This window comes from Pteronotus mesoamericanus, unplaced genomic scaffold, assembly GCF_021234165.1.
Source record: "Pteronotus mesoamericanus isolate MK-2021 breed Mesoamerican mustached bat unplaced genomic scaffold, CSHL_Meso_final contig_20, whole genome shotgun sequence".
In the NCBI taxonomy this organism is placed as follows: domain Eukaryota; kingdom Metazoa; phylum Chordata; class Mammalia; order Chiroptera; family Mormoopidae; genus Pteronotus; species Pteronotus mesoamericanus.
In genome coordinates this window covers 89,447,551-89,473,273 of record NW_026555085.1, presented here as the reverse complement: position 1 = coordinate 89,473,273, position 25,723 = coordinate 89,447,551, and the positions used below count along the sequence as shown (strand labels likewise).

At 36.2% G+C, this 25,723-nt stretch overlaps 1 protein-coding gene across 1 annotated transcript in view; it reads right to left on the bottom strand.

Annotated features, from left to right (window-relative positions):
- PEX3 (peroxisomal biogenesis factor 3) overlaps positions 1-25,691 on the bottom strand; it is a 28,999-nt gene extending 3,308 nt beyond the window's left edge. Inside the window, exons 1-10 of the mRNA XM_054570058.1 lie at positions 25,369-25,691; positions 18,494-18,625; positions 16,633-16,714; positions 13,242-13,285; positions 10,002-10,126; positions 9,648-9,714; positions 9,486-9,540; positions 8,737-8,905; positions 7,064-7,134; positions 4,860-4,982 (exon numbers count right to left, since the gene is read on the bottom strand). Coding sequence (XP_054426033.1) covers positions 4,860-4,982; positions 7,064-7,134; positions 8,737-8,905; positions 9,486-9,540; positions 9,648-9,714; positions 10,002-10,126; positions 13,242-13,285; positions 16,633-16,714; positions 18,494-18,625; positions 25,369-25,441 — 941 coding nt within the window. The 5' untranslated portion in view covers positions 25,442-25,691. The remainder of the gene's footprint in view (positions 1-4,859; positions 4,983-7,063; positions 7,135-8,736; positions 8,906-9,485; positions 9,541-9,647; positions 9,715-10,001; positions 10,127-13,241; positions 13,286-16,632; positions 16,715-18,493; positions 18,626-25,368) is intronic.
- Between the last annotated feature and the right edge of the window lie 32 nt (positions 25,692-25,723).

Sequence of the window (25,723 nt, the reverse complement as noted above, 5' to 3'; positions counted from 1 at the left end):
CTTTGCCCTGTGGCTTCTGCCCTGGATGTCAGCTGTCTAATTCTATTCCAATGCCATATTAAATAGTTGTTCATCTTTTAGTTCTTAGTTCAAATGATTTCCTCACAGCAACTCTGCTTGACTTTTCATATTGGTTCAAATACTTCTATTACATGCTCAATGTTCTTCTCCTTTACAACACTTATAGTTGTACAATGATGTTTACTGTCTATTTCCCCTACTAGATTGTAAGATCCACAGAGACCTGGTACAATGCCTGATGCATAGCAGGTGTTCAAGAAACAGATGTTAGATGAATGAACAAAGTGGCCATTTCTCTTTCTCTGCTCCTTGAGAAGTATCTTTTTATGTCTATAACTTCTTTCTTCGGGTGTTTCCTTCCTTAACTGGTGCGTATATAATGCTATTAACCTCTTTGTGTGACATATATGGATTGCAAACACTTTCTCCAACATACTATTTACATTTAATACAGATTATAAACTTGTTTGATCTGTGCGTTTTAAATTTTGCAGTAAAATCTATCATTTTATTGCCTTTATTCTTAGAAATATTTTTCTTTATTTTTGAGATCAAAGATTCGCCTGTTGTTTTTTTTTTATCAGTTCATTTGTTTTTATTGCTTAAACTTCCTGGATATATGTATTTTTTTCTATATGTATGGTACAGAAGGGCTCTAACTTTATTATTATTTTATAGTTAGTCACTGTAAAATGACTAGTTGTCTTATCATTTATGAAGTAATACATCTCTTCCTCATTTTCATCATTTAACAATACCTTATATATTTTAGAGCCTGTTTCAGGATATTATATCATATTCTACTGATTATCAAGTCTTTTAAAAGAATAACATATTATTCTAGTAACTATACTTAACATGTTATGTAGGGAAAGTACATTCATTGCTCTACTTTTTCAATAATTTCTTGAACGTTCTCCTTTTATTCCTCTAGATCATCTTTACTATCAATTTTTCAGGTTCAGAAATAAAGCAACCACTCTCTAATCATTAATGGGATTTTCATGGTACTTTGGCTACATTTACAGATTAATTTTGGGAGGCCAGCTTCACAATTTTTAGTTGTTTCTCTTGGATTTCTAAGTATTAAATCTGGTCACTTTCACAGAACAATAATTTTTGTCCTCCCTTTCCAAAACTGATATACCCTTTTGAGAAGAATTTAACTTAGAAAATCAATAGTCAACTAACAGTTTATGATATAATAATAAAAATTCAGTAAAAGTTGTCTATTTGCAAGTTAGTATACAAAAATGAATGGTTCTCAAAATTGCTCTTTCCCTAGCCTTACAACACTGGTTAGAATAATGAGTGATGCTGAATAAATATATCAATAGTGACCATCTTTTTAAAAAAACTAAAAAAAATTAAATTTATTGGGGTAATATTCACTAGTAACATTATGTAAGTTTCAGGTTTACAATTTTATATGTTCTTTGAATATTGCATTGTGTGCTAACCACCCAAAGTTTAGTCTCTTTCTGAATAGTGACCATCTTTATATGACCTCTGATTTTAATGGAGATAATTCCAGTGTTTTACTATTAATTACAATATTTGCTTTTGATTTCAAATATTCTCTTATAAAAGACAACCCAATGAATGAGAGAACATATTCACTGATACATCTGATAAGGGGTTAATAGCCAAAATTTATAAAAAAACTTATAAAACTCAGTACCAAAAAACAATCTAAAAAAAATGGGCAAAGGACCTGAATAGACACTTCTCCAAAGAGGATTAACAGATGGCCAATACACATATGAAAAGATGCTCAGTGTCACTAATCATCAGAGAAATGCAAATTAAAACCACAATGAGGTAGCATCTCAAACTGGTGAGAATGGCTATCGTCAACAAATCAACAAATGACAAAAGCTGGTAAGGATGTGGAGAAAGGGGAACCCTCGTGCACTGTTGGTGGGAATGCAGACTGAGGAAGGCAGTATGGAGGGTCCTCAAAATATTAAAAATGGAACTGCCTTATGACCCAGCGATTCCACTTCTAAGAATTTATCTGAAGAAACCTGAAACACTAATTTGAGAGACCATAAGGATCCCTATTATGTTCATTCAGTGTTATTTACAATCGCCAAGATATGGAAGAAACCCAGCTGTCCATCAGTAGATGAGTGCATAAAACAACTATGGGACATTTATATGACAATGGCATACTATTTGGCTATAAAAAAGAAGAAAATTTTACCCTTTGGGATAGCATGGATGGACATTATGCTAAGTGAAATAAGCCAGTCAGAGAAAGAAAATACCATATGATTTCACTCATATATGGAATCTAAGGAACAAACTGAACTAACAAGCAGACAGAGACAGTCTCATAGATAGAGAGCAGGCTGACAGCTCTGGGGGGATGGGGCTGGGGGTAGAGCGATCAAGCAAAAAGGAATAAAGACTCACGGACATGGACAACAGTGTGGTGATTTTCAGGAGTCATGGGGATTTAAGGGGGATAAATGGTAATGGAAAAAATACAATAAAAAAGAAACATATTCTTTTATTATATAAAGTATTTTTTTATTTCTAAAAGACATTGTTATCAACAATAAATGTTAATGAATGCCTTTTCAGCAATTTTGAAGATGTTTGTTTTTGTCCTATTACTTTATGTTATGGAATACTGTGATAGCTTTCTTAGTGTTTTAACCGTCCCTGCATTCTTAAAATAAATCCTAGTCAGTGTTGAAGAACAATGAAAACTTCCAGGTTCTAATGTGAGACAGAAGTGATTGCACACCTGGCTTTACTACTAACTAGTAGTTTGACATTAAGTTATTTAATATTTCTCTCTTAGTTTTCTCACCAGTACAAAGAAGAGAACTACCAGTACAGAGAACTTATTTCCTAGTGTTAGTTTAAAAATCCAATGAGATAATGTTCTGAAAAATGACTATCATTATACTTGTACATGGAAAAGGAAGTATTGATTGCTATAATTGTTACTATATATTTTGGATTCCATTTGCTTATATTAGTATTCTGCTGAAGATTCTTACCTCTATATTCATACTTTAAGCCTGTACAGTTTTCTTTGTAGGTCTCATCTTTCCATGTTTTATATTGGGCTATTACTGCTGATAGGAAAGTTTTTGATTTTTAAATATTTATTATACATATATTAGTTTATACACAAATGGATAGTATATACGTACATATATAATGAGTTATTATTAGTTCACAGCACTTTTAGTTGATTCTCTTGATGGTTCTGGTTATTAATTGTAACACAAATAATTAATGATATTTTGTCTCTGTCAATAGCTAAAAGTCTTTTTTCTTGACTTTTTGTAATGGCTAGAACTTCCATGGCATTTTAAACAATATGCATGACAGTAGGCATAATGGGAATGTTTGTACCACTCAATCATGTTTCATGGATATTGACATGAAAAAGAAAACTTAGGAAATTTCTACTGTGTCTAGGGTATATAATGAAATATGAAAAAGCATGACATATAGTCTCTGACCTTGAGAGGATGATTAAAATGTAACTAAGGAATAAGACTCCAGTTCAAGGTGAAACACAGGTTCTACAAAGAAGTACATACAGATGCATACTACAGGAGTTCAGGAAAGGAAGATTATCAAGAGATGTTGTGGTATTTTGTAATTCTTCAGTGTATAAGATCAAGTATTTGTTCATGTTAAAACAACTGTTATAATTCTTTATAAACACTCAGGAAATAACCAATACCTTGCTAGGTAGAGATTGCAGTGAAATTTTATGCATTGGTGCACCTTAATTTTAGGGAGTATATAGGGGCTCAAATTTACTTTTGTATAATTTAAAGAATTGCCTAAAAAGATCTTAGGATGATATTTAAAATTTTTTCAGAAGATAAATTTTATGGCTTTAAGCATTCCATATCCTCAACGTTAATTGCAAATTATCCTTTAGAGAATTAGGCAAATAATCAATCTCTTGCCCTACATATTTAAGGAGTAATTAGGATATTGCACATACATACTGCATATCATTTACTGTTTCCCTTATTTTTAATGAGTTTACAGTTAGTTAACATTGATTTAGTACCTATCATTTCCTGAGTTTATATGAAAGACAGAGGTTTTTAAAGAGGGTAAACTCTCATAGGAGATCCAAGGTGCTTACATTAAGATGATGTTATAATGAAACCATAAAATACTTTTGGCAGCATGAATCCATTACTTAGTAAAAGTTATAATTAAAATTACTAACAATTGTACTCACTAAATATTCCCAATCCTACAAGAAGGGCTGAAAATAATACATTTATGTAGTGGCAGCACTAGGAGATAATTCATCACACGGAAATCTACAACAGGAATGCCTGGCTATTACAATGACCAAAGTATTGAATTATATAGGCCAATTATGGCTTGCAGTACTCGAATAAAGTTAGAGAACACATTAAAATTTAAAACATTTTTAAAGATGATTTATTATAGAATTGTACACCTGAAACCTAATTTTATTAACCAATGTCACCCCAATAAATTCAATAAAAAGGAAAAACAAAAACAAAAAAAAACCATTTTCAGCTTTGTATTATAAAAAGTTTTAAGAAAACCCCTCAATAATTGGAATCTGGCCTATAGAAAGGCAGTTTCACAACTTAGGTACTTATCTATATTGGGAAAATTTTTGAAAAGAATGAGTTTTAATATTAAGTCCAAAATGAAGTAGTCACTGGTTTAAAAGAGCTTAATTTGTTGAAAAAGGTGCACTCAAATTTATCCTCTAAGATTTTTTGTTACCGGGAACAAAAAATGAATGCCTCAAAAGCACTATTTTATTAGAGCAGCCATTAGACTAGTCACACTTTTGTGTGCCATCTTACCTATTCATGGAGTTGCCGCGCTGCAGGTCCTGCTCCGTAGGCCGAAAGAACTCGGCCATGTTGTCTAGCAGCCTGCTAAACCCTCGGTTTAAACAGGTGTTCAAAACTGTGCTAAAATCTGGACTGTACAAAATAAGAATTAGATTTAATGGAAAAGGAAATAAGTTCAGTAACTGTGGCTACCTTTGACAGCCACCATTTCTAGTCACAATCTAGGTTTCAGAGCCTAAACACTATAAAAATATATCAATGAGTCAATCTTTAAAAGTTAGAATAAAAAAGAGCTTATTAGCATAGCACAATGAAAATATTCACCCATTTCTTTAGATTTTCTTACAGTAGCATTCTGTACAATGTATTTTTAAAATATCAATATCACTTCTCTTGAAGAAATTTTTGAAATCTTTTTATAGTCACAGATTAATGGTTTGCTTTACATCATGAAATACCGATAATTCAGAAAATTTTACTATCCCGTACAGATGAAGAACTGGATACTTGAGGGATAAAGAAATTTATCTGATGGTATGTAATCGGTAAATGGGGGAGCTAGAATTTGAACCCAAGCACTTTTTTATCTTAAAGTTCAAGATCTTTTTGTTATGCCATATTAGTACTTCACGAAAACTCTCTGATTAAAGAATAATGTATGTGTGCTATGAAAGTCAGAAAATGCCTAGTTGAACAAATTAGTTCTATCTTTGACATGCAGAAATCTCAATCCATACAAACTCATGGGAGTGTAGGGCTAGGGCTATAAATTTGGAAAGTATCAGCATAAAGACAGTTAAAGCAATGGGAGTATATAAAGCTGCTTGGAGCAATTAAGGATGAAGTAAGAACAAACACCTGGGAAACTCTGTATGTTTAAAAGACAGATAGACATAGAGGAACCTAAGAAAATATGACCTGAGAATTGAGGGAAGAATTAAGAGATTAGACTGCCATGGAAGCCACATGAGACAAGAATTTCAAGAAAGGCTGATCAATAGTGTCAATTTTCAGAGAAAGGTCAAGTAAGATGAATGTTGCGGGTTGACTGGATTTGACAAAAGTTCACTGATGACCTTTTCTGGAGCTTCACAGAGTGATTTGGTGGAAAGCTGAGTAAGAAAAAGGAGAGACTGCTACTGCAGAAAGTTAGGGGACTCTACTGGAGGCATTCAGATTCAGTAGCTGAGTTAACCTAAAAATTGGCTGATTTTCTTCAAGATCATGAAAAACTCTTATAAGCAGAGGATATAATTTCCTCAGAAAACAGAACTGGACATATGGTCTTAAATCATCTTTACTGTGAAAGCAGTTTTGATATATTAATCACTTAAGATAAAGGGGGCAAGCCTGGCACCACTACTCAGGCTTTACAGCGATAAAATTTCCTGAAAGAGTTTCAGTGGCGCAAGCAAGACTGAACGGCTAATACACGGGCGAGCCAATCTTGAGTCTAGGTGTGTTCTTCTAATGTAGAGTCTGGTGCTTTTTCTACTGTTAACACCCTGTCTCTCTTCTGGGTGATTTAAAATAGCAACACTCAAATTAGGGAAGATGTGGCATTTTGATCACTCAAAGGTTTAGGAACATTATATGGGCAGGGGGATAGTCCTGAGAGAGAGAGAGAGAGAGAGGAGAGGAGAGGAGAGAGAGAGAGGGGAGAGAGAGAGAGAGAGAGAGAGAGAGAATGACTGTGTGTACACACACAGGAAGATTAGCGGAAGCAGGCTGGCTCTGGCTTGCAAGAGCATCTCTCCTCACGTTCCTGAGTCAGTAGTGAGTGGCCCCAAAGTTGGTAATCAGAACTGCAGTGGTTACAATTTTAGTGTTTCTTTTTTACAAAGCTGGTTTACAAACATTGACTATTTACTAGTACACACTGGGTATACCAGAATCGTCTTTGAAAGATTTTTTCATAATATAAATATTAACTATATTCCAGTCCCTCAACGAGTATACAGAATCTCTAGGCTAGAGAAGTAAGTGGGCCAGGTAAGGGCCTCTTGAAAAAAAAAAAAATCTGTTTCCCTCTCTGCCCTAATGAGAGAAGCACCAGTTTAGGTAGGAAATCCTACCTAAAGGCAGAAAAATAGATTCAAAATTTAATTTTAACAAAAGATTATGTTGAATACGTTGTTCAAGAAAGACTAAAAAATGGTCATAGTACAATCAAAATAGAAACACGTGTTTTCTGTTACATGCAGTATACATACCTTTCCAACATGTCCCTGGTTTCATTGAGCAGCTTAATAGTGGTAACATCTCTAGGAGAAAGCCCGCAGGCCTGTGAAATGAAAATGCCACACTTCAGGCTTCAAATATCAGCACAGAGCTATGATGAAACTAGTCATATTAATAAACTCAAGAGTTGAAGAAATCTAAAAGTCTACATTCTATCAACAATTAAAAAATGTTAAACTCAAAAAGAACTGTAAAGGTTTATGTGATTTTAAAAGATGAGACAAAGTAAAATTGTACTTTGTAAAATCTTTATTTATCTGGGCCCTCTTGGACACGTTTCTAGGATATATTTACAAAGAAAAAAATAGTCTTTGAGGTTGCAAAGGCCTGAGATTATTTTTTCTTTTATCAGTAAGACACTTTAGCAGGATACCTTTGTGTCTTTTTCTTCAGTCTATGCTGTTATGGGGCTCTGTGCATCCTTTTAATCTGAAGTTTTAGGTTTTAACTCAACTTAAGTAAGATTTTGTTCATCCTTCCTCTCTTCACCTGTTCCTTTGAATAGCTTTCTTTTTCAGTTCAACTGTTGAAGTTTAAAATTTGGAAAATGTTTTATCATCCCAGAATGCTTTTTTAATACTGTTACTGCATCTCCTTGAGATTCTAATTTGTAAGCAAGTTTTCTCCTGTTTCTTTGATTAATTCTGTCCCATCAGTTCTGCTTGTTCATCTTAGCCACCATCCTGCATGGGAGCCTCACATGGGTGGCGGGCTTTCTGGCCTACTCATGACTTCAGGGCGTCTCAGCACATGACAGGTCTATCTTTGGGGTCTTCAGGGGAGGGGAAAGCTTGCAGGCAATTAAAAATACATCATTCTTTGTTCTAATGCTGAGGTATGGCATCGGGACCTTTCTGTCTAAGGCTTTTCCAGCTGTCAAGTGAGAGATCTCTTTTCTCAACTGCAAAGCATGGGTGCAATCCACTTACATATGAAACAACCAATAATTATTTTAAAATGAGGTATATAATCTTCAATCTTTGGCATTTTTATTATTCTTAACCAATGAATGACTTAAATCACAACTGCTTGGGACACCTAGGTGTGCAGCAACACCATAGTGGATAGTTGTTAGATTAGGCCTTCTTTGTTTCTCAACAGGGTGACAGCTACCTTCGGTCCATTTTGATACTGCCATCATTGGTTTACTTTAGGAAAAGCAAATGCGATCGTGGAGCTGGCCTGATTAAAATTTACCTTTCTTTGTCTATAAGTTTAAGTTCAGACTCTTCACCATGGCATGCAAAGCTCCGCATGTTCTTGCCCCCTCTCTCAGTTCTATCTTCTGCTGCTTGATCTCACAGAAATATGCTCTGGCCACATGAACGGAACTTGTCTCCTGAGCTCCCCAGTGTAATGAACATGTCCTCTTCATTTTATATCCTGATCACACACCACAATATCTGTGACATAACTAACACTCAATAAAAATTTGCTGAAATCTAAAATTATAAATGTTTCTAACCAGAAATCAGTCATATATGAAATGTTTTCTAAATTAGAGGTTTTATTTAAATTATTGAAATATATATTTTTCAATCACATACCTTTTAAGAGACTCAGAAATCTAAATTTTAAGAGACAATAAAAAAAAATATAAATATATTGAGTAACTGGTTTGGTTAAATGGTTATGAATTAAGTACCTGAGCTGCTAATGGAGTTTCTTCATCTGGCATCATATAATGGCACAGGAAAGATTTGGATCCATCTTTATCAATCCAGGAAGAAGATTTATGCTGCTCAATGAGATTTCTGATTTCTTTTAGCTTTTGCTCCAAGTCCAAAAGGGACAAAGAATGTTTGAGGGAAACACTGGAAACAGAGAAAAGGAAATTAGGAATTAACTGGAACTCTATGATACATCCTACGCAGTCTTTTCCTACAATCTACTATCTGAGATCCTGTTTCATCCAGTCAAACCTGAAACTGCTGACTGTGAGATCTCTAGAGCAGATGAAGAAATCAGCCATCAGTTAAGGGGCACTATTTATTACAGAGCCAAGAAAGATCTTCCTGCATATTTCACAAGAAAGCTCCCATTGTAATTTTAGGCATTACCAGTATAATAAGAGATAAACGCCTTACAGGCAGATTTTAAAGTAGGTCTTTTATCTCATGATCCAAATAGTTCTGGTTTGTTTGGAGATCAATCAATAAACAATGAAACAGTAAGGCTTTCCCCTTAGTATCAAAAGGTTGGCACTGATGAGAAAATGGATTCCACAATGCAATATCGAGGGCTGTCTCTCTCACTAGGATACAAAGAATTTCAGGAACCACCATTTGTGGTGTTACTAGTGTTTGACAAGCTACTAGCTCCGCTAGGAGGACTCTTTTTTTCTTCTATTCATTAGAATCAGGAAGTCAGAAAAGCCCAAGAAAAATGTCTTACTTTCCTAAAATCTTCTGCACAGCTTGTTTAATGACACTGATCAATTCTGTCAGGCCTGTTAAAAGAAAAACAAACATAAAAGCCTTGTTTATTTTTCAAATTGCTCAATAGTACAAAAAAATGAATTACCATTAATTTACAGTTTGCAAATACAAATCGTACCGTCTCCAAGGAGGTGCTGAATACTTGATAAATACTGCTGCTGGACATCTGGGGGAGCTAGGACTGTCTGTATGAAATAGAAGTAGCTTACATTACCCAACATTATCAGTAAATAAATAGTATTTTCAGTGTGACTTGAGCTGAGATTTTCAGGACCTGGACTAATAAGCAAAATAATATTCTTAAACATAACAGAAAGTCTAGTTTAAAAATATAAAAATAATAATGCTAAAAGTTTACAATCATATGAAATAAGAAGATATTTAATTTATAGAAATTATAAGAATAAGTAATATTCAGTTCAAGTTTGAACCACTTGCAAGGGCAATATCTGTTTAAGTCTATTCAACTTACGGTGCCATTTTTGCCAACTGCTGCATTATCCAGGTAGATATATCCACCAATAATGTTTAACTGGACTCGCAAAAGGACAACCAGCATACAAGTACTATATACAGCCACAATACTTCTCGTGAAACCTTCAGAGAGAAAACAAAACCATTTGGTACTATTATTAAAACACAAATAAATGTGTAAAATGATAAATCATCCCTATGGTTATTTTTTCATAGGATGACTTAAAAATACATTTGTAACGGTTTCAAGTGCAAAAATATATCAATTCAAAATATTTCAGTCTATTTTCTTACATCTTTTTAATGTAGATTAGCTATGATCTCTTACTAAAACAATAACCAATATATTGAGTGAAAGGTTATATACTATTAGCTTTAAAAGGAAAAATAAGGCCCTGGCCAGTGTGACTCATTTGGTTGGAGCATTGTCCCATAAACTTAAAGGTCTGGGGTTTGCTATCTGGTCGGGGCACACGCCTAGGTTGCAGGTTAGTCCCAGGTCCAGGTGCACGAGAGGCAACCAATCGATGTTTCTCTCTCACATCCATGTTTCTCTCTCTCTTCTTTTTTTAAAAAATATTTTTATTTTTTTAATTCGTTTATTCTGTTACAGCTGTCCCGATTTTTCTCCCTTTGCCCTCCTCTGCCCAGCTCCCCCCTCCTGCTCCCCCAGTCCCGGTACTGTTGTCCATGTCCACGGGCCATTCATGCATGTTCTTTGACTAATCCCTTCCCCTTCTTTCCACCAGTCCCGTCCTCCCCATCCTCCCTCTGGCAGCTGTCAGTCTGTTCCATGTGTTCATATCTCTGGCTCTGTTTTGCTTGTTATTTTATTTTGTTCATTAGATTCCTCTTATAAGTGAGATCATATAATATTTGTCTTTTACCTCCTAGGTTATTTCACTTAGCATAATATTCTCCAGTTCCATCTGTGCTGTTGCAAAAGGAAAGATTTTTTTCTTTCTGTCTCTCTTTTTTCTTTCCTTCCTTTTTCTTTTTCTTCCTTTCTCTCTTTTTCTTTCTTTCTTTCCGTTTTTCTTTCTTTCTCTTTCCTTCTTTTTCTTTCTCTCTTCCCCTCACTCTCTGTGCTATAGTATCCATTGTGTACACGTATTACAGTTTTTTAATCCATTCATCTACTGATGGGCACTTAGGCTGTTTCCAGCACTTGGCTATTGTAACTAGCACTGCTATTAAAACAAGGGTGCGTATGTCCTTCTGAATTGGTGATTTGGGATTCTTAGGGTATATTCCCAGCAATGGAATCACTGTGTCAAAAGGCAGTTCCATTTTTAACTTTTTGAGGACATTCTATACTATTTTCCACAGTGGCTGCACCAGTCTACATTCCCACCAACAGTGCACTAGGGTTCACTTTTCTCCGCATCCTTGCTAGCATTTGCTGTTTGTTGATTTCATAATGATAGCCATTCTGTCAGGTGTGAGGTGCTATCTCACTGTGATTTTAATTTGCATGTCTCTGATGGCCAGTGATGTTGAGCATTTTTCATATGTCTATGGGCCATCTGTATGTCCTTCTTGGAGAAGTTTCTATTTAGGCCTTTTACCCACTTTTAAATTGGATTGTCTGTCTTCCTGGTGTTGAGTCATATGACTTCTTTATGTATTTTGCGGGTTAAACCCTTGTCTGATGTATCATTGGCAAATATGTTCTTGATGATTGTTTCTTTAGCCGTGCAGAAGCTTTTTAATTTGATGTAGTCCCATTTGTTTATTTTTTCCTTTATTTTCCTTGTCCTAGGAGATGTGGGATATCTGGAAATTTACTGCTTATGTTTTCTGCTAGGATTTTTATGGTATTAGGACTTATATTTAAGTCTTTTATCCATTTTGAATTTATTCTGGTGTATAGTGTGAGTTGGTGGTCTAGTTTTGCTCTTTTGCCTGTACCAGTCCAGTTCTCCCAACAGCATTTATTCAAGAGGCTAATTTTACTCCATTGTACACTTGTCCCCCTTTTTTCAAATATTAATTGACCATAGAGACATGGGTTTATTATTACTCTCTATTCTGTTCCATTAATCTGTATGTCTCTTCTTATCCCAGTACCAGACTGTTCTTGGATTACAGTGGCCTTGTAGTATAGTTTGGTAGAGGTACTGTGATCCCCCCAACTTTGTTCTTTCTCAAGATCGCTGAGGCTATTCAGGGTCTTCTTTGGTTCCATACAAATGTTTGAAATACATGTTCTAGATCTGTGAAATATGCCATTGGTATTTTAACAGGAATTGCTCTAAAAATTAATAAGCCTGCCCTTGGATGAGGATTAAAAATAAATAAATAAGTAAAAATAAAAAGGAAAATAAGGAAGGAGTGGGAAGCACTAAGAGTTGTAGCTTCAGAAGCCTGACTTGTCCAGGGAGCTAGTGCAGAGTGCACGAGGGCTAAGCGTGAATGTCTGGAGGAAGGTGCAGAAACACAGAGACGCGCCTGGAGTGGAGGTTTGGCAGTAACACCGGGCAGTATTCAAAAGGAGGAGCGAGTGAAGGAGTTGATGGTTGCCATGAGGTCTAGCAGGAGGAAAATGCCCAGTGGATTTAGCAACATAAAAATTACTACTAATGTTGCAAGATCTGCTTGGGTGGAGGCCTGGACGCCAGGCCTTAGTGTGTCAAAGAGTGAGTGGGAGTGAGAATATGGGAATGTAGAAATCTTTGTTACTATCTAAGTGTGTGAGAATGCGTAAAGCTGAAAGGAAATACACGGTACTGCAAATGTTTACTTTCAAACGGGAAGGCTTAAGCATGATTCAGTTGATAAAGATTAGGTGAATGGATGGGAAAATGGAGGGATAATTGATAGTAAAAAGTTCTAAGACATGGTTGTATACGTATTAATATATATCTATATGCTTACCCCAGGGCAGCTCTTTGCTTCAAACTTTTATTACTAAGGAAAATTTGTACACAGTAGCAAAATAAAGTTACTAGCTGAGTTGGAGTAAAAACTTCTTTAAAGTATAATATTTCAGATATCAGTACCTAGTATAAGCAATATGTAGGGCAGGTTTACACATTATCGTAATAATAACAATAGTCCACCAACATCATTAACAGTCACTAAGTACTTTCTATGGCCAGACATTTGATCTACCTATTTTATTAGAATTATTTAATCCTGACAACTCTACGAGGTACAGAGTCATCCACATAGCAGTACAAAACTTCCCCTTTAGAAAAGTTTTAAGGAGGTGCTGTCACAGGGCATGTAAACTTACTTATTATCTTCAGATCCTCCCATATTTCTAGCTTGTTTGAAGGCCTAAAGAAAAAGAAAGAGAACATATGAAAATAATAATTAGATAATCTAACAGAAAACTTTGAACTTTATAGCTATATATTTAATTACAGTTTATAACAGGGTAACTGTAGAAAACAAAGCCCACAAAATCTAGTAAGAAGAACCTATAATTTCAGTAACCAATGATAACAACTGTTTTCACTGGTACATTGGTATATACCTTTCCAGTCTTTTACCTCTTTCTGAGCATATGCCTATATATGTTATAAACTCATACAGGAAGAACAGAAAAAAATGTTTATTTCTTTCCCTCATTTACCATTTTACACATAATGAAGGAGGTCTTCTAATCATTGAAAGGTAAATAATGAAGTATTTTTTTGTTTTAAAGTATTATTACAAACACATGAATTTAAATATATATAGAGAGAGATGCAGATATAGATTAGATATAGATATTTAGTATGTTTTAACTCATTGTAGTTATTCTTACTGATGTTTAAATTGTCCCCCGCTGACCAAGGCAGGGACTACTCAGGTTGGTTCCTGAATCCCTTGGACATGAGCTCATTTAGTCTCTAATAGCTTCCTTGCTTATTGACACGGAAAGCTGTTCTGTGTTTAACTTGCTCATTTCTTGCTGCAGACCTGAAATTGGCCATTTCTCCGAGACTCTTACTCCCCGGTTGCAGGAAATGGTAACAGGAGACAGCAACCTTTGGTTAAAGATTAAAGATACCCATTGCCACTGGGTAGCAATTCCAAGCCTTTTCAGTAGACTAGGCTAGTAAATATATGTATATTTATGTATTCATATAAACATATATTCAAAGAGATAAAATGTATCATGAATTCATTCTAATTTTACTTTTTAAAAATTTTTGTTTGTTTTAGAAAGAAAGAAGAAGGGAGAGATGGAGAGAAACACTGAATTGTTGTTCCAGTTATTTATGCATTCACTTGCATGTGCCCTGATTGGGGACTGATCCCACTACCTTGGCGTATCGGACCAACACTCTAACCAAATGAGCTACCCAGCCAGGGCCACTTTTAATCCTTTAGTGTCACTAAAATATCTGAAGAGTTAAACTGCTCCTCAAAGTGTTCGACCTCTCTTGTGACAGATGATACTTAAGATTCTTACTGGTGCTGGCCAGGTAGCTCAGTTGGTTAGAGCATCGTACTGATACGCCAAGGTTGTGGGTTCGATCCCGTCAGAGCACATACCAGAAATATCCAATGGATGCATAAGTAAATGGAACAAATAACAAGTTGTTTTTTCTCTTTCTCCCTCTCCTCCTTCCTCTCTCTAAATTCAATAAACTAAACAATTAAAAAAAAAAGATTCGTCACTCATTGAAACATTATCAATGTTCAATAACAATGCCTAGTACTAGAAACAGTGATGAATGTTTATTTGCTATTATAAAACTGACAAATTAAGACTATCAAGTCTTTTATTTATTCCTGACTAGTAATTATCATAATTAGTTTAAAGAGAAAGTTAACTTGCTTGACAGGCTTATATGAGACCTTAGTTGACTGAAAACTAATACAAAAACAATCATTAGATTAGAGGCCTTATTGAATCACACTTTGTAAGGGCTCAAGCTCCTCTTTATGCAAATACCTTTCAAATGGATATTTTTTTTTACTCCAATCTACAAATAGTAACTTCAAATCAAAAGGAAAAAAAACACTGAGATATAAAGAGGAAACAGTGAATGAGAACTGCTGCTCACCTTAAACTCGTAGGAACTTAAGAGGAATGACATGTTTCCTTCAAAGCTAGCCAGGACTGGCCTTCCAAATTAAGCCGTCTTCTCTAGCCTGCCACCTTTTCACCCCACAGTTGGCTTTTCTTTCTTTTTTTTCTGACCACAGGTCAAACGTAATGTGTCTTGAATTATAATTTATTTCATTTACTTCCTCCCTTGATGGCAGTATCTTCAAGGGAATTATAGTTTATTTCATTTACTTCCTCCCTTGATGGCATTATCTTCAAGGGAAATATGGCAATATCTTACCTTATCTTAATTATCACAAGGAGCAGAGTCACCAGGAAGGAAGAATGCCTCTATGTTTACTGTGTGTTTTTATGTTGCTTTTATAAAGGTGCTGTTCACTTTTTTCATGTGTCTTGTTTCCCCAATAAGACTAAAACTTAAGACAATTAAAAAATATTTTTATTCTCTACTTATGTACATATGTGTGATAAGTATTTATTTGAGAGTAATCTGCTTATATGTTTCTTCTTCATATAATTATATAAACTAACTTCTAAACTGAACCTTACATCTGTATGTAATAGTGAAATCATGTCAACCTCTAAGAACGATGAAATTCAGTAGCAAAATCCCTCAACACTAGCATTACACTTTCATCAGATGAAATCTCAAGTACACAAATCCACTGTTACTTTGGGAGATATTCTCTGAATATAGAAAATGTTTCAAGAAATGTTCCAGCTTTCTATTGAAGCTGTCTGAGCAGCAAATTCCTATGTGCAAAATGAATGATAATATCCGCCTCACAAGGATATTGTGAAAATTAAATGGCAGCAAGTGTGAAAATTAATTCGATGTGGAAAGGAAACGGGAGCACCTAGCACTGGGCCTGGCACAGAAAGACAGCCTGGAAATGGCCCTTCCTTCCCCAGGGCGCTGGGGGACAATGACAAGGAAAGTAAGTATTTCAGGAAGGCCACAATGATTAAAGTTTATTAATTGAAGCCATTTCCTTCTGAAACCCTTTTCCAACTTACACAGCGCCACACTAAATTACGATACCCTAACGCATACTGCACTCCGTATCCAAGGTCCCACGTGCGAAAGTGCTTTGTACCCCGTAAACTGTCACAGTAAGGTAACATCATTACGGTGTGCTCACGCTACACTTGTGCTTCATTTTGTCAGGAGTATAAAAGGCAAGTTCATATGCCTTATTTATCTAAAACTTGTGTTCACATGCTTTACCTATTACATTGTAAACTTTTTAACAAGCCCAATATTCGACATCACTTAGCTTCATAATATCTGGTTCAGAAACACATTCCCTAAGCACTCAGTAATTACATTTCTGAATAACGCCAAAATGAGAGAAGATCTATTTCTATAAAAACCAGAATGCATATAAATATTTGTTCACCTAAATACTTTATGCATCAGGATAGAGCATAAACAAATGGACAAAATAAAATATGAACTGAATATGATATAATTAGTAAATTTTTTTTCTAAATAAGCCTATATATTATAGACTTTACTTAGAAAAAATAAGGAAACAAAGATGTTTGAAAAGGATTTCAGGTGGTTGTACAAACTTTAGGTGCAGTATATACACAAACAAACGCGGTCCCTGGCGGTTACCTGTGCTTCAGCAGGGCTGTGAGGCTCTCGGAATTGAGCTGCTGCATTAAGGCCTCCCTCAGGGTCGGCAGCATGGACAGCACTGAGACAAGACAGAAAACAAAGCAGGCCATGGGTGGGAGGGCGCCCCGCCGAGGGGCGCACCCTGTTTCAGCCCCTGTGGCAGGACTAGCAACTAGCAAGGGTCGGGAGGGCAGGGCAGGGCGAGGGCTTCCAAGTTAATAATAACAATAATAATAATGGATTATATGCTAACAAATCATTCATCTGCTATGCTCAGTGAACAAAATTTTATATACACTATGATGACAGCAATATAAATAAGTACACAGAGAAAAAGTAGGAGAAGAATTATTCCCAGATGCTAAGAGCGGTAGTCTCTGGGCTATGGCTTACAGATAATTCTTTTTTTTCCTCTTCTTTTCTGTAGTCTCCAATTTTTTTTACAATAAGTGTTTACTTCTGATATAGTAGAATTGATTACAAACAACATTTCTATCTTCAGCTATGCTTTTTGCTTCGCATTTTATTTCTAATTTTAGAAAAACATTTATTTATTAAACACTGCAAGTGATAAGCATTCATTTTAACTTCGGCAACAGTGCACAAAGCTGGGAATGAAGAGCTGCTGGGCTGCGCTTCCGGCTCTGCCAATGGCTGCTGCCTGCCGCTCCCAAGGATAACGCGAGGATGAAATAAGACACGGGGCTCTATGGAAAAGAGGCTGCGTGTAATTTACAGCTGTTTTATTTATGGGTCGATGCATGATATAAGAAATTTTGGAAAAAATGTACACATGTGAATTTAAAATGAGTTTATAACACTAAATAAGTAATGACAAAATGAAAAAAAATATCAAGATGTTTTAAATACCACATTCTAAAAGGGAAAATTTTAGTGTATAATTTTTCCTTCTTACCTAGGCATGACCTTAATTACAAAATCCACATTATGTTTTTTTATAGAAAGTTCAGCTTTTAACCAACTCTAGATGTTTATTTCAGCGCTATATGTACTATGTAGCTTCTGTGTATTTCCTCAAGCCGTATGATGAAATCACCTAAGCCTGGCAGGGGAACCCAAACTTTTGGCATCCCTGGGTCACGTTGAAAGAAGAGTTGTCTTGAGCCACAGGTTGAATACACAAACACTAAAGAAAACTGATGAGCACAAAAAAAGGTCTTAAGTAAATTTACGATTTTGTGTTGGGCCGCGTTCATGGCCATCCTGGGCTGCATGTGGCCTGCAGGTTGCAGCTTGGACACCCCTGAAGGTATTCAGACTATTAACTAAAGGAGGAGTAAAAGGTGACTAATAGCTCTTAAGTCTACTTGGCATCTATATTTGGCCCAACATGATATGTTACCTTACCAAGAAAAAGCAAGGTTAGAGTCCTACATTCAGCAAATGCAGTCAGTAGGGAACTGGTTTAAAGATTATGTGGTGTCACAACATGATTTGAGAAGTGTCTTCAATAATTCTCCTTAAAGGTTAAGAGTTTTTTACTTCCCATTTCAGCCTACTGAACCAAAGACAAGTCTGTTCTTTGGTTCTAGCCATTTGTATGAACACTGAGCAAATATGTTTCTGTATCTAGTTGAATACAGTATTCATGTATTCTTTTAGCCATCTGGTCTCCATGATAAATATGCCCAGTTTAACCACAAATTACAAGACAACCCTTCACCAGCTGTGAATCTGTGTGACCCTGAGCAAGTTACTTAATCTCTTTGTGCCTCAGTATCCTTCATCTGTAACTAAGGAGAGCACTGGACTATCTTAAAGGACTGTTGTAAGGATAGAGGCATACAAAGCATTTAGAACAGCGCTTCTTTGCACATTTTATTTCTCATTGCCTTACCTGTCATATTGCAAGTCCTCTGGTTACTTTCAAAATGATACTGTCGCCGTGCTTGGGCAATATATTCTGCAGCCTCCTTTTCTTGTATTTCTCTGATTTTCTTCTGTCCATACTTCCCCAGGATATATACTCCTAAAAGTGTATATTTAAAATAAGCTAGTGTATTAATGCAATAATTAGTGTATCAAAAACTCCAATTAGTACTTTTAACCTGCTTTATCTAAACACAAGGCTTATATTAGCAAAAAGCTAAAAATTACACTTTTAAAAACCTAAATTGAAGAATTATGTAAGAATTGTGACCTAAAAAGAAGGAAAAGGAGATTGTCATTTTAACAGCCAACGACAGATAGGTACATAAGGACTAGGTCTGAAAAACAAAGGAATAAGTCTACGAAGTTCTGCAATGCTTTTAACAGTAAACTGGAGATATTCTCAACAACCAGCAACAAGAATTGCTTAAATAAATTAAGGTGTATCCATACAATAGAATGTGATGTAGCTATTAAAAACTACATTACCAAAAAGTTAATGACTCAAGGAAATGTCCATGTGTTATTATTATATGATAAAATAAGATCCTGGAAGTTTTGTTTTTAAGGCAAGCAGATACATAGAAAAAGAGGTGGGTTTTAATTTCTAACATATAATAAATAATGATCGGTGTTGAATAGTGGGCGAGCAGGTGATTTTTTTTCTTCTATTTGCTTCTCTATATTTTCCATATTTTCTTTATTTAGTATATTACCTTGAAAAAATATGAGATAAAATGTAGTACCAAAGAGGACATTGGGATTCACAGAGCTTATAGAACAAGTTTATCACACTGTCTTACTATGTGTGTGAACAGACGCTTTTATGTGTGTACCAGAATTTGTTTCATGATAACCTGGCAACAAGGTTGTAGGGGAGTAACTAATTCTCACCTCCCTCCAACAGTCTGGCGCCCCTAATATCTGCCAAAAAGAACCTTAGAGTTGTGCGTGATGCACACAATTGAGTTTGGTCTGTTTGTCACGGACGGGAGGAGGCCTTCCTCCGGGAACCCTAAAGCAAACACATGTCCGAATTATTTTCAGGAACATAAGCATTAGAGATGAAATGATAACACATTTTTCTTAAAAATAATAGTTCATTAAAAGGGTACATGCCACAAATAATTAGGCAGAAATAAAGTATGATCGCTATTATGTTCATATGCAAATAAAGGCATTTTAATCATGCTTAAAGAACAAATAAAATATGAGGTCTCTTCATAGCTAACTTTCTTTTAATCTGTCCTAAATAAACTGATGACAGTGCCACAACGCCAACCAAATTAAAGAAACTGACTGATGTTTCACACAGTGACCCTTTCGCAGGCAACTGCTGCATAACAACTACTTCTCAGTGAATTGCTTACATTTTATTTAAGCAACAGATTGCTAAAAGTTTTGTGTAAAATTACTTCTCAAACAATAATAATAAAGTGAAATGCTACAATACTGCCTTTTGTAGAGCTAAGACTTTTCTGGAATAATAGTAAATTTGATTGGTATATATGTGTTTTCCAGGGGGAAGGTCCATGGCTTTCATTAGATTCTCAGCGTGTCTGATAAAAATTCTTTAGGAACCACTGTATTTGTTTGATAAATGTAATATATTCTAACTAAAGCTAAAAAGAAGAAAGTGAACTGTTATGGGCTGAACTATGTGCCCTCCCAAAATCCCATGTTGAAGCCCCAGGAGTTCGGAATGTTGCTTTGTTTGGAGAGGGAATCTTTACAGAGGGAAGCAAGTTAAAGGGAGGTCATTAAGGCAGCCCTGGCCCACAGGATTGGTGTTCTTAGAGAAGAGAAAATTCAGGCACAGCCTGTGCAGGCAGATGATGTAAAGACATAGGGAAGTGGAGGAGAAAGCGGGTCTATACCTGACTGACAGGAACCTCACAGGGTACTCAGACCACAAATTCCTGGCTGGGCAGGTCTGGTGCACAGTCACACCCAAGCCTATAAAAAGGTTTATCTTTACCTTAAATTGCCTGTCCATTGTTCTTGTGCATCTAGGTTAACACACCTTTGAAATGCCAGACCTAACCTCGTATTTAGACACCTCAGAGGAGTAAGCACCCTGGAGGGAGTGTGCTTACTGTTAAACTGTACCTTGCTTTCTCTCTCCTTCGTTTAATCTCCTTTACATTCCCTCCTTAATTCTAAATGTATAAAAGCAACTGCAAACCTGTCATTCTCTGGAACATCTGAGATGTTGCCATGTTGTCATGGCATGTTGTCAGCTTGGCTGAAATAAACTCATAAAAATTCTCTACAGGTTTGATGTTTTTTACTTCAACAGGGAAGAGATTGCTGCCTCCAAAGCCAAGGGGAGGGTCTGGAACAGATTCTTCTTTCACAGACCTTAAAAGGAACAAATCCTGCTAACTCATCAGTCTTAGTCTTCTTGCCTCTAGAACTGTGAGACAATACATTTGTGTTGCTTAAGCCACTCAGTTTGTGGCACTTTGTTACGGTGGTCCTAGAAAACTAATACAGGGAATTAGACTAAATTTCCACAATACATTATTTTTCTTGAATTAGCATTAAAATAAATTTTTACAGAAAGTCTAATTTTCCCAGGCTTTTATTCCCAAAATTCATCAAATCTGATTTTGTCACATTTGTCTCCCTGGGAAAATAAGAATGAAGAGAATTAATGAGCTAAATTATGAAGCTCAGGATCCTCTATACACTTACATCAGAATTACTTGAGGTACTTGTTAAAAATGTAGCGTTTAGGGAAGTTCCTTGAAAACATTTCCTATAAGAGCTCAATAAATATTGGCTGAGTGAATTAATGAATTAATAATCCTGGAAAAAAAAGAATTCTATGCTTTTATTAAACCCCTTAAGTGATCTTTATCCACACCAAAATCTGAGAAGCACTGATACACAAAATAATGGCCAAATTCTGTAGACTGACATAGTGAGAAAGGCCCTTCACAATCCGCACTCCTGCAAGTTCTCCAAATCCATTTTTTGGCATTCCTCATTTGTCCTCTGGGGTTAGCCAGAGCAAAATACACTTTGACTCATCAAAAGGAATGTCTCTGAATCTGCTGAACATCGCTTTTTCCTTCTCCTTTGCTATCTGTACAACTTAAGTGGGTTGTGGAGTGAAGCTTATCAGACACCTTCATGCTTCTCTCTCCTCTGTGCTCCCCACAGCACCCTGCTCTATTATGATACTATAATACTATCATTGTACTGCTTTTGTTTATTTCCATTTCTGCTTTCTGGACTCTATGTACCATGAGTTCCTCAAAGTCAAGAACACTATCTTATTCTTTTTGTATTCCCAGAGCCCAATATAGGATATAGTGAGAGTAGGTACTATATTTTCATTCAAATGTTTGCTGAATGAATAAATGAACGAAAAACTTGAGAGACCAGAGTTACAAGGGTTAAGATAAAAAGTATAAGTTAATGCTCTGGGATTTTTAGAAATCGGTAAGTCAATGAATCTGAATCTGGTTGTTCTCTGTTCTGTAACACTTTCTCTAGTGTGATTCTCAACGTGTGGTGGGAGCATTACTGGAGGAGTTCAACACCCTTTCAGGGGCTCTGAGAACCAAAACTATTTTCACAATAGTACTAAAACATTACTTGCCTTTTTCATTCTCATTCTCTCCTGAGATTATTTTTTAATTTTTTTTAAAAGATTTTATTCATTTATTTTTAGAGAGAAGAAGGGAGAGACGGAGGGAAACATCAATGTGTAGTTACATCTCACACACCACCTGCTCGGGACCTGGCCTTCCACCCAGGCATGTGCCCTACACTGGGTATTGAACTGGCAACCCTTGGGGTCGCAGGCCAATGCTCAGTCCACTGAGACACACCAGCTAGGGCTCTCCTGAGTTTATAGTGGAGTATTCTAGAGGCTACATGACCTGTGGCACTACAAATGACTAAGTACAAAATGAGATATGACAACCCAGCTTTCTTCAATTAAGCCAGAGAGTAAAGAGACTTGCAAAAGTGTAAAACAATGGTACTCTTCCCTAATTTAGAAGAAGATTTATGTTAATGTTCTGGGTTTACTATTGTTATTTTTAAATTCATATTTTAAAAATTTCTTGGTTGTAATTTCTAATATGGCAACTATTAATAGATACAAATTGTAAAAGGTTCTTTAGACACCTGAACTTTTAAAAATGTAAAGAAGACCTCTACCAGAAAGCTTGAGGACCAAAGCTTAGTTTTTACATAAACTGGTCAAATTGTACAAATTGGTCTCAAGTGGTTATTCACCCCAAATGCAGGAAATTCTTACTTAAGGCCTGTAACTCAAAGTTTTTATTTCGGTTATTTTCCTACCACTGGATGGCTAAACCTGTTTGAGCATGCATGTTGATATCTAGCTTTCAAACCTGTCAATATGTGTCTTCCATTAAATCCTTTCTTGAATTTTTATAACTTTATATGCCATCTGCCAGTTTGATCTGTGTGACATTTTTTCAGCTCTTATTATTTTGCCTTTTAATTACATGTATATTTGTTGGTATGCCGTGAATGTCTGTGTGCCCTGAATCCATATATTGAGATCCTGAGGCCTGATGTGATGATGTTAGGAGGTGGGGTCCCGGGGAGGTGCGCTGCTCATGAGGGAGGGGCCCTCATGAATGGGATTAGCACTCTTATAAAGTGGATTTCACAGAGCCCCTTCTGCCTTATGAGGATGTAACAAATGTGCAGCTTGGAAGCAGGTCCTCATTCAGCAATGCTGGGCACCCCGATCTTGGACTCCCAGTCTCCAGAACTGTGAGAAATAAATTTATGTTGTTTATAAGCTGCCCAGTCTGTGGTATTTTGTTATAGCAGCCTGAATGGACTAAGACACTTATTTTTCAGTCCTACCTGAGCATAACGTCCATAAAGGCAAAGTGGTATCATGTGGAAAGAGGATGTGCTTTGGGATCTAACACACCTGGGTCTGAATTCTAGCTTTCTCATTACTAACTGAGACCCTGAGCAAGTTTCTTAAATTCTTAGGGCTCTAGTTCCCACATTCTTGAATGGGGATAACAATAACTACTCTGTTGTCATCCCCACCGAATATAAGAGCTTAGCACAGTGCCCACTGGGCACCCAATAAATGGTAACAACTACTGTGGAAAATCTCTATAAATCTATTTCCAATCACATTACCTTCAATACTATAGGCACATGATAAATATTTCTTAAATTAGATTAATTGAAATGTAACATTATAGGACCTTTCTATTGAAGCAGTAAACAAACAAACAAACAAACAAACAAAAAAGAGGTTCAAACAAATGCCATAAGGTCACCTTCTTTTTTTTCTTTTAGATTAACTTTTTTTAAAAAAAATTATAAGACACTAGGACTATTTTCTCTTTGTCTCTCTGAACCTTTTTTTCTTTCTCATTCCTCTTAATCTGCAACTATAAAGCTCTCAATAGATTTTTGGAAAAAAAATCTGTAACTGTCTCTTAAGAATAATCTCTTGCTTCCCCTGTGATTACTCCTAATCTACCATTAGATTTTTCTATACGTTTGGAGGGGTACGATAGTTTTTCTGAGATTGCTAAAGGGAGATTCTTTCCCTTCCTTTAGTTGTGGCAAAAATACTTTATTTATACTTCTTCTATCACATATGTGTCTTTAGCATCTACAAATATTGATAAAATGGACTCAATGGTCTTAATGTAATCTAAATATACATTAGATGTCCATGCCTGAAAATATTGGAAAACATTTTAATTGTAGAGGATTTCTCAACAAAATTCAATGAAAATTTACATGTGCTCATTATCAAGTTACGACAGGCCTCAGAGACTACAAAGACTCTCTCTCTCCTTGCCTCATCAACAAGATGCCTGTCTCAAACTTTGAAGAATCAACAGATCTGAATTACTGTTAATTAAAAATTGTTTGGTGGATAGTAGAATATAATTAATAGTAGTAAGAGAAAAGCAACCAAATTCTTTGGGAAACTTCCGTCCTTGTTTTTTAAGTATTTCTGTACCCAAGCATGTAGTTAGTGATACTATTTCTCAAAAAACTCCAATTTCAATATTTCTTAATATTCCTACATTTTTTCCTCCTATTATCTCACAAAGCTTTTTCATTCTCTCCTATACAGCTTCGCTCATTATGACATGACTGCCATATGAGGGAAAAGGTTCTCAAGATTGTTCTCCTATTGCTGTTTCTAAATCTCTTGTCAACCTGTACAACTGAGTAATGTCAGCTAGATGGGCATTGAAACCAACCTTGAGAAAGGTTGCACATGGGGAAACCACTGTCTTACTGCATAATTTGCTGCATAATACACATTCTACAATACCAGAAATGCAGCTTAAATATTGATTTATGGTTTTTTGTCTACTATATATCTTCCAGTCCTTCTGAAGAACTGTGTTTTCAAAAATTCCAATTAACTTTAAGCAACACTCAAAGTGCAAACTATAGGTAACTCCTAGAATATAAGGAAACTTCTGCGAAGGGTGAAAAAGCCAAGCAAAATACCAGAAGTGCCAAAGGGAAACAAAGAATCTCAGGAAAACGCTGGAAGAGCATTTTTAAAAAGGTGTGTCCATGAGAGCGTGGTGCCTTAAAACAGAAACTTAATTGTGGTGGGTTCTCCCAAGGTCCATGAGAATAAAGGACACAGGACAAACAGGGGAAGGGGCAGTGTCATGGCAAAGAGCACGCATTTCACAATCGGGGAAAGGTAGAGAACCTTAGAGGGCTGTGTCCCCATCCGACTTATCGAACATAGGCTGTATTCTGGTCGCCCGGCCTCTCTATTTTAGAAGACACCCTCTTTTCCACCCTCTTCTCCCAATGCCCCGTTCCAAAAAAGCTGTCACCCACCTCCGAGAACCGTGCCCAGGAAGATACACTTCTTTTTGTGACGTTTGAGAAAATTCCACATAGACCTCAGCATCTTCAGTCCCTGGGGGTGGCGGGCTGCCTAGGGATAGGGGGTGGGTGCACCAGGAAACCGTTTCTTTGTCACCTGGCCTGGACTCGGCAGGACCGCCGTGGTCCTCCTCGGAGCTCTCCAGAAATCACAAGCGCGACTTTCCGCAGAGACTGTCACCAGAGCGGGAAGGGGGCGTGGACAAGAGCAAAGCAGCTGCGCTTTCTGTAGCTGCCGTCGCACCGCCGTCAACACTCACTGGCTCAGTGCACCCAGGTCCGTCCAGAATTCGCTCCCGAGTGCCTC